Source organism: Rhinopithecus bieti, unplaced genomic scaffold (genome assembly GCF_001698545.2).
Source record: "Rhinopithecus bieti isolate Rb0 unplaced genomic scaffold, ASM169854v2 scaffold_74595, whole genome shotgun sequence".
Taxonomy (NCBI): domain Eukaryota; kingdom Metazoa; phylum Chordata; class Mammalia; order Primates; family Cercopithecidae; genus Rhinopithecus; species Rhinopithecus bieti.
Window position 1 is genome coordinate 373,261 of NW_016827607.1, and position 8,662 is coordinate 381,922.

The following is an 8,662-nucleotide window of genomic DNA, read 5'->3' on the forward strand; positions in this document are numbered from 1 at the left end:
AAAAAAAAAAAAAAAAAAAAAAACAGAAAAGAGGACAGAAAGGCAGCCTTCCTGACTCCCTGCGATCCCTGCTCCCAGGGTTCCCCAGAAGGAGCTCATATCACCATCTCTGCAAGTCCATCACATGTCCTACTTGAGGCCTCTGCAACATTGATCTCTGAGAACCCACCATGGACCAGGGGCTATACCTAGTCCCTCCCTGCCACGCTGGGGCTGACAGCAGGCCCAGGATAAGCAGATACAAGCAGGTCACGGAGTCCCACTAAGTGCCGTGAGAGAGAAACAGGGTGATGTGAAGAAGCAGAACAGGCTGGCCAGGTGCGGCGGCTCACACCGGTAACCCCAGCACTTTGGGAGGCCGAGGCGGGTGGATTGCGAGGTCAGGAGAGCGAGACCATCCTGGCTAACATGGTGAAACCCTGTCTCTACTAAAAATACAAAAAATCAGCCCGGCGTGGTGGTAGGCGCCTGTAGTCCCAGCTACTCAGGAGGCTGAGGTGGGAGGATCACGAGCCCAGGAAGTTGAGGCTGTAGTAAACCGTGATTGAGCCACTGCACTCCGGCCTGGGCAATAGAGTGAGATCCTAAACAAAACAAAGACTGGGCATGGTGGCTCGTGCCTGTAATCCCAGCACTTTGGGAGGCTGAGGCGGGTGGATTGCGAGGTCAGGAGATAGAGACCATCCTGGCTAACACGGTGAAACCTCGTCTCTACTAAAAGTACAAAAAATCAGCCCAGCGTGGTGGCGGGCGCCTGTAGTCCCAGCTACTCACGAGGCTGAGGCAGGAGAATGGTGTGAACCTGGGAGGTGGAGCTTGCAGTGAGCCGAGATTGTGCCACTGCACTCCAGCCTGGGCGACAAAGCGAGACTCCATGTCAAAAAAAAAAAAAAGAAGCAGCAGCAGCAGAACAGGCCATGGGTAGAGGGTGTTGTGGCTGGCATCAGCAGGGAGGGGCTGGCTGTGAGCCGGACATGAAGGGGGCCCAGGCTGGGACAGCGGGCTCTCCAGGCAGGGGCAGACCAAGGTGCACAGACCTCAAGACAGGAGCCAGCTTGAAGAATGAAAGAGAGGCCAGGGTGGCCGGGGAGGCCAGAACCTCGTGGGTGAGGAAGAGAATGGCCTGATGAGGGACGAAGTGGGCGCCAGGCTGGTCACTAGGGCCTTCTTGGTCCTGGTGAGGAACTGCGTTTGTTCAGAAGTCAGTAGGAAAGTTGCAGAATGCTTTGTATTTTGTGTGTGGTTTCTATCGGAGGAAGGTCGCTGGGGCCGTGTTCTTGGCCGCAAGGAAGGCACTCCATCAGCAAGGCCAGGGGTGAGGGGGAGGTGTGCGGGCGGAGATGGGGCTTCAGGGGGCTATCCTGGCCTGGGGCTTTCTCCCAGGCTGATGGGGAGCACCAGTTAGGACAGCTGCGGTCTGGAGTTTGGTCTCAGGTGACAGGTTAGGTTTGAGATGCCCAAGACAACTGTGTGATGGATGAGTGAGTGTTAAACCTTTTCTGGGGTCCTGGGTTTCTTGGGAATTCCTGACAACTACAGACCCTTTCCCCCAGAATAACACACACACATATATGTATACCCAGCAAATGCTGAGAGTCCAGCTCGGACCAGGCACTGTGCCCAGCCCCGGAGGAGCAGGAGTCTACATGGCAAAGTCGGTCTGGGCCTCTGGGAGATAGCCTTAGAACTTGGAGAGATTGCCAGGCATCATGGCTCACACCTGTAATTCGACCAGTTTGGGAGGCTGAGGCAGGAGAATCACTTGAGCCTGGGAGTTCGAGACCAGCCTGGGCAGCATAGCAAGACCTCATCTCTACAAAAAACTTTTTAAAAGAAATTAGCTGGGCATGATGGCACATGCATGTAGTCCCAGTTACTCAGGAGGCTGAGGCAGGAGGATCCTTTGAGCCCAGGAAGTCGAGACTGCAGTGAGCTATGATGACCACTACACCCCAGCCTGAGCAACAAAGCAAGACTCTATCTCTTAAAAAAAATTGTAAAAAGAACTTGGAAAAGCTGGTGCAGTGGCTCACGCCTGTAATGCCAGCACTCAGGGAGGCTGAGGCGGGTGGATCACCTGAGGTCAGGAGTTTGAGACCAGCGTGGCCAACATGGTGAAACATGGAGACATGGTGAAACCCTGTCTCTACCAAAAATATTAAAAATTAGCCAGGCGTGGTGGTGCGCACCTGTAATCCCAGCACTCTGGGAGGCTGAGGTGGGCACATGACCTGAGGTCAGGAGTTTGAGACCAGTCTGGCCAACATGGTGAAACCCCGTCTCTACTAAAAATACAAAAATTAGCCTTGCGTGGTGGCGCATGCCTGTAATCCCAGCTACTTGGGAGGCAGGAGAATCACTTGAACCCGGGAGGCGGAGGTTGCAGTGAGCCGAGGTTGCGCCACTGCACTCCAGCCTGGGACAGAGTGAGACTCAGTCTCAACAATAAAAAAAAAACTTGGAAAGGTGAACTTGAACCAATAATCACGAGTAATCACCCTAGCAATTAAATCACAGATGGGAAGATGGATGATAGCAATTCCCGGTCCAGTCGGAGTGAGTGGGGAGAGCCTAGGGTCCAAGGCAGCAGTGTAGGAAACCTCCTGAGTTACCAGCCATTGGCCTGTGATAGGGCCAGGCAGGGGCCAGGGGACACCGCGCTCTATAGCTCCAGGAAGAGTTCGGGTGTGAGGGTCTCCATAGGTCCTCGAACTCTAACTCTCTGGAGTCCACGCTTGGGCCTCGGGTCTGGAACTGCTGGTCTGAACCACAAAGCCGCCCTCCCTCGGTTCCTTCCTGGGCCGACCTTCGGCCTCACGCCCAGCCTAACTTGCCCTCCTGGCCTATTAACCTGTGTTCCCCTTTACTTCTCTCCCCAAGGATTTGGAAGGAGTGCCACCCTCTAAAAAGATGAAACTGGAGGCCTCTCAACAAAACTCCGAAGAGATGTAGACGATGCTTTAAAGCCTCCGATCCATGTTCCGTGGAAGGTACATCAGCAATTAATTCTAGAGCAACTTTGCCCCAGCGATTCCTCTTGGGTGCGAACAGAACTACTAACGTTTCAAGTTTACCAAGTGCAAATCCAAGAAGACCCAGAACGGCGTCACTTCTCAGACACTGAAGAACTCTGCTGTGAAGCAAAACACTCAAACCTTTAAGGGGCTGTCCTTGGGGAGGCAGGTGGGGCTGACAGCTCAGGAGTGTCTGCACACTGTCTCGGAAGCCAGGATTCCATTTGTGTTGCTGCTGTATTTTTTCCCCACTTCTCTATGTAACGATATAAGCTATTGGAGGGTGGTACTGATCAGGAACGCTTTTCGGCGGGGCTTTTCACTGTTCAACCGATTCCTTCCGCTTTCTTTTTTTGTGCCTTGTGCCCTTGAGGTGACCTCTGGCATGTATCCTGGTGGTTCTTGCATCCCCCTCTGCAAAGTGCCCTCTTGGTTTGGTTCGGGCAGCAGCTGCCACCCTACTCACCGCTCTCCTCCCTGCCCCAGGACTTCATCGGAGCAGGCAGGGTGGAGCGGAGGAGCTCCTTAGCCCACCTGGTTTGCAGGTGCAGGGGGACCTTAGGCATGCCCCAAGTACCAGGCACCAGGGCCCAAGGACATGCAAGTGTTGGGGCATAGTCCCCAAGGGCTCGGCTCCTTGGATCAGGCTGGGCACTCACTGTGCTGTCCCCTCCTTGGGGCGTTCAGGACTGGGCGTCTCCAAGCCCACCATGGCCCAGACGGACATGCAAAGCCCTTGGAATTTTCTGGCACTTCCTCTCTATTGCCCCCCGCACCACCACCACCACCCCCATTACTGCTTTCTCCCAGACCTCCGAATACGAAATGGCTTCTCTGGCTGACTGCAAGGCTGTCTCCTTAAGGTACTGAGTGGGCCGGGGAGGCTGGGAGCCGGCGGCAGGATTAGCTGGTGCTGAACTTTCTCTCATAGGACGTCGCTTGGATTTCAAATCCACAGTCACCTGCTGCCCTTTGCCTCCCCCGACGCCCCAGCCGGTGCCCCAGAGAGGCAGGATCGCAGCGGTCAGAATCCATGTGCTTTCCTATTCGCAGGCTGTTCTGACTCTCAGAGCCAACAGCTGGACCGTGTCTCATCCCCGGAACATGCCGTCTGTCCCCACCAGGGAGCGGGCCTTGATGGCTGGGCCTCGAAGGCCACAAACAAGACGTCGAGGAATTGGAAAGATTTGCACACCCTCCAGAAAGGAGAGACGCAATCTCCCCTCCCTCCCATCCCGCACCTGCGCTGGAACAGCTTCCTCTCACTGAACGGAGATGCCCCCTTGGACGAACTGCCTAATTGTTTGGTTCTGAGGCCTGGTTTGCTCTTAATTAATATATGAACTCCTCAGACCTTAAACCTTTTCCTAAGCTTTCTTTACTGCACTGGAGTTCTGACTCCCTTTGAGTTGTGTGTTACCGGGGGGGTGGGGGTTGCGGGTTTTGTTGTTTTTTGGGGCTAATTGGTGCATATTCAGGTACCACCTTTGATGTGTGGATCTTTCTCCTGACCATCACGGGAAGTGTCTGCTGGATTCCATTTTTTAAGAGTTTCTGAGGGTGAGGCTCTTATTTTTTTTCAAGGGATCCTGTCTATTTCCTGCACTTCAAGAAGAATCAAAATGTTCCTGAATTTCAAATACCTCATGCAAAATGTCTCCTGAAAAAAGGGAAAAAAAAACAAACTTTGAAAATCTTAATGTTGAAGTTAGCAATGCCGAAAGGTTTCTGTCTTAAAAAAAAAAAAAAAAAATCCTTGTACTTATCAATTTTGCCCCTTAGGCAGTCAGTTTTGTTGAGAACTGTGTCCTGTACCCTGGCGCAGAACCTACCTGATGCGGTTCCTCTCCACGCATCTCAAGGCGGCGTTACCTCCAGATCCCGTAGAGTTAGAGTCACATTTTTCTTTGCAGCAAAACTCCATTTTGGTGAGAGATGAATTTGGATATTTATTTCCTTTTCTTTTTTGGGAAACGAGAGGCTACAACCAAGACAGCTGAAGGAGAATGAAACACACATCTACAGAAACAGAGAGGCGTAGGTGGCCCTGCGGTTGGCAGCAGCCTCTCTGGACAGGCAAGGGGAGTTGGCGCAGGTGAGGACTAAGACGACGTCCACCGTACTGAGGCTGTCACTAGTATTTCTCTGAAGTGCCTGAAGGTAGGAATGGGCCGGCGATTGGGACCAGCTGGGCCCCACCACGGCCACGCCAGGCAAAGCGCCAGCAGCCCTGCACTCCACGCTGGCCAAGAAGGCCTTCCACGCAGAATGACGAGACTGCAAAAATCCGATGTGCTTCCTTCCCTGGCGCAGTCGCTCCTCTGAGCTGCTGCCCCCCACCCACCCTGCACCCCTCGCACTCCCCCCACCACAGAATCTAAGACCTTTCAGCTTCGAGCCAGGGGGCGGGGGATCCCGAGCAAAAGCCTTCCGTGGACATCAGGCCCCGTGGCCTCAAGGGCTCCCAGGGCAAACCTAATTTCCCCCAAAACTTAAAGTCGGGGAAGCTGCGGCTAACATTCCACAAAGTGCTGGCACTTACACCTACAACCCGGAAGGCTGTGGACCGATTCCTCTAGGGTGGTGACCTCCCATTAGCAAACAGTGTCATGGTTTGGAATGTTCATTAAATCGCCGAGAACCTGGTTAGAGGCATAAAGACCTTTTTTCACCGTTACCTAATTTTTTTCCCCTCTCAAGACTTTTTTTTTTTGGTGTGTTGTACAGCAGTATAATTTTTCACTTATTTATTCCATCAGTAGATATGGTTTGTACAATGTACAATGGTTTCATTTCAGAAAATAAAAATTTCAAATCATGAATACCTTGTGGTTTTGTCACATTTTAAGTAAGTAAAATCAGATCGATGGTGACATTGTCCCTCTCTAGCTGCTCCGGCCTCTCGTGCATGGCCGTGTGGCCCTGATTCTACAAGACACACAAGTTCCTTGCACACAGGAGCTGTTGCCTTCCAGAGTCATAAGAGCTGCCATTATTAAGCACCAACTGGATGCCAGGCAACCCACTAGTTGCTCCTTTCTGTGGGCAGGTATTGTCGGCCACCTTGTGCAGGTGAGGAAATAGCAGGACAGTCCCATGCAGGACTCTCATGCCCGCTCAGGCCCCCAGGTTGAAAGCCACACCTGAGGCCAGGTGTGGTGACTCACGCCTGTAATCCCAGCACTTTGGGAGGCCAAGAAAGGTGATCACCTGAGGTCAGGAGTTCGAGACCAGCCTGGGCAACATGGCGAAACCCCGTGTCTACTAAAAATACAAAAATTAGCCAGGTGTGGTGGCACGCACCTGTAATCCCAGCTAGTTGGGAGGCTGAGGCAGGAGAATGGCTTGAACCTGGGAGGCGGAGGTTGCAGTGAGCTGAGATCACACCACTGCTCTCCAGCCTGGATGCAACAGAGACTCTGTCTCAAAAAAAAAAAAAAAAAAAGCCACGCCTGATCTGTCTACCCTGAGGCCTGGGTTCCAGCAGGGACATGTTTTCGGCTTCCCTGCCTCTGAGGGGGCTCTAGATTGTGGCAGGGACTCGGGGGCGTTAGTGCACGGGTGGACTGCAACCTCGGCTTGACTTGTCCTAATGGCCTCTAGTGACTTACGTGGTCGGGCTGGAACTGGACCTTTCCCAGGGCCATGACCCTTTCGGCCCAAACTGCTTCCCCCAAGCTGACTTCCCCACCTGTGTCCAGCCTCTCCTGGCCCTAGGCCAGCCCCTAAAGAGAGCTGGCAGGGGTGGGGGTGTTGTGTCAGCAGGTCTAGGCCAAGCTGCACTGCGTGGACCAGCTACAGGCAGATGCTCTCTCCTGTTTGTTCTGTCTGACTGTCCTTCCTACCCGTTCCTTTTTAACATGTTCCAGTGTTTTTACCAGAATTGGCTGCTCAGCTAAATAAACTCCTGATATGGAAAGTTCAGCTTGACAAAACACAAATCATAGAGGCCTTGTTTGCTTAAGGGGAAAAAAAATGCCTGAGCTGGCACACGTTCCCGTGCTTCCTTTCTGCCCTCTCTGTCTGTTCCCAGCTCTCTGGATCAGTGTCCCTCCCTCCTTTCTCTAAGCTTCTGCCTTTTCCCCCTGCCTCCCTTGTCTCCCCCCACCTAGATCACTGTCTCTCAGTCATTCTGTAGAACTTCCTCTGTGTCTCTCACTGGAGCGCCCTAACTTCCTCTCCCACCTCCCTTCATCAAGGAGCAGTCTCATGCCCAGAAGCTAGAAATGTAGCTTTGCAGGCATTGATTGAGCTGTGCTGGGCCCTAGGCAGCAATGACTCGAACTTGACATTTAACCCCCAGGCAGGTAAGGGAGCCCCAGTGCTTTCCGATGCCGACCACAGTTTGGAATTAGGGGATACAGACATTCTGATGGCAAGGGTCAGGGAATCTCCTAGGACACTGGAGGAATACCAGGCCTGGGGATAAGCAGCTTGTTTTTCCTTTTTGACACAAAGGAGTGGCTGGAAGTTTCTAAGCCAAGGCTCTGCTGGACTAGGGATGGTGTTGCCAATGAATAGCATGGATTGGAAAAGACCAGGCTGGAGGTGGGAGCTGGGCAACTAGGGAACTGGAAAAATAGGCCAAGCAGGGGGCCAGCAGTTGGCAACACGGCCCATGTGCCCTCAGGGAATGCGAAGGCGGTCAGTAGGCAGGGAGGTGGGGTGGGGAAGGGGTCAGCTGGGGGAGGGAGGCAGAGAAGGCTCAGGTCCAAGCTCCAGTCCATGCCAAGGCAACAAGTGTCACAGAGGTCCCTGGTGGGGCCGAGGATGGATTGCAGACCCTAAAGGCCAAGTCCAACTTCTCTCTCTCGCTCCTCTGGGTGAAGAAGGTATGTGTCCTCCAGAGCCTCAGATTAGACATCCATTGACCTTGTCTATCCAGTTCTGTTTCCCTCTTCTTCCCATAGGGGTCGCCCTCCTTCCCTGGTCCTTAAGTGGGGCAGGCACCGCTCCCAGGATGGTCATATGACCCAGTCCTATCCAATCACCATGGTCCCGCCTCCTGGCCACCACAATTGGCTCAGGGATGAGCACGTGGCCCATAGTGGCCCAATGAGAGTCACTCCTTAGTGGGAACTGGTGGGAAAGAATTCTGCTGGAGCATCTGGAGTTGCTCAAATGGAGTGCCTGCAGCCTTCTTTCCTTCCACGTGGGGAGGAATCAGCCTGAGAATGAAACCATCGCAGGAAAGGACTGAAAGACAGTGAGTGTGTGCTTTCTAAGGGCAGCATTTGAGCCTTGGCCCCAGCCGGCCCTGAAGCCAGCACAATCCTCGGAACGTCTCAATTTTGTGAGCCAATAAATGCCCTTGATTGTTTAGGCAAGTCTTCACTTGGTCTTACCCCACGTGAGCCCACACTCCTCCATATGGACCTGTTTTGGACCAACGAGGCATCCCCTTCTGTAGTCCTCAACACGCGGAGCTCCACCACTCCCGAGCCGTGTGACCTCAGGCAAGTATCTTAACCTTTCTGGGTCGCTGTTTCGTCATTTGTATAATAGGGAGAATAATGGTGCCTACAGGGTTGTTGTGAGGATTAAATGAATACGTGTAAAGCGCTCAAAGCAGACCCTGGCACATGGTGAATCTCAAATGATAGCTGCTATTTTATCGTTATTATCCTCACGCACCTCTATCTTCAGAA

The 8,662-nt window shown here is 53.1% G+C and overlaps 1 protein-coding gene across 1 annotated transcript in view; it reads left to right on the forward strand.

Moving 5' to 3' along the window:
* BCL7A (BAF chromatin remodeling complex subunit BCL7A) overlaps nt 1-5,836 on the forward strand; it is a 43,818-nt gene extending 37,982 nt beyond the window's left edge. Inside the window, 1 exon segment of the mRNA XM_017864000.1 lies at nt 2,881-5,836. Within this exon segment, the coding sequence (XP_017719489.1) occupies nt 2,881-2,952 (72 nt within the window). The 3' untranslated portion in view covers nt 2,953-5,836.
* Nucleotides 5,837-8,662: the final 2,826 nt, after the last annotated feature.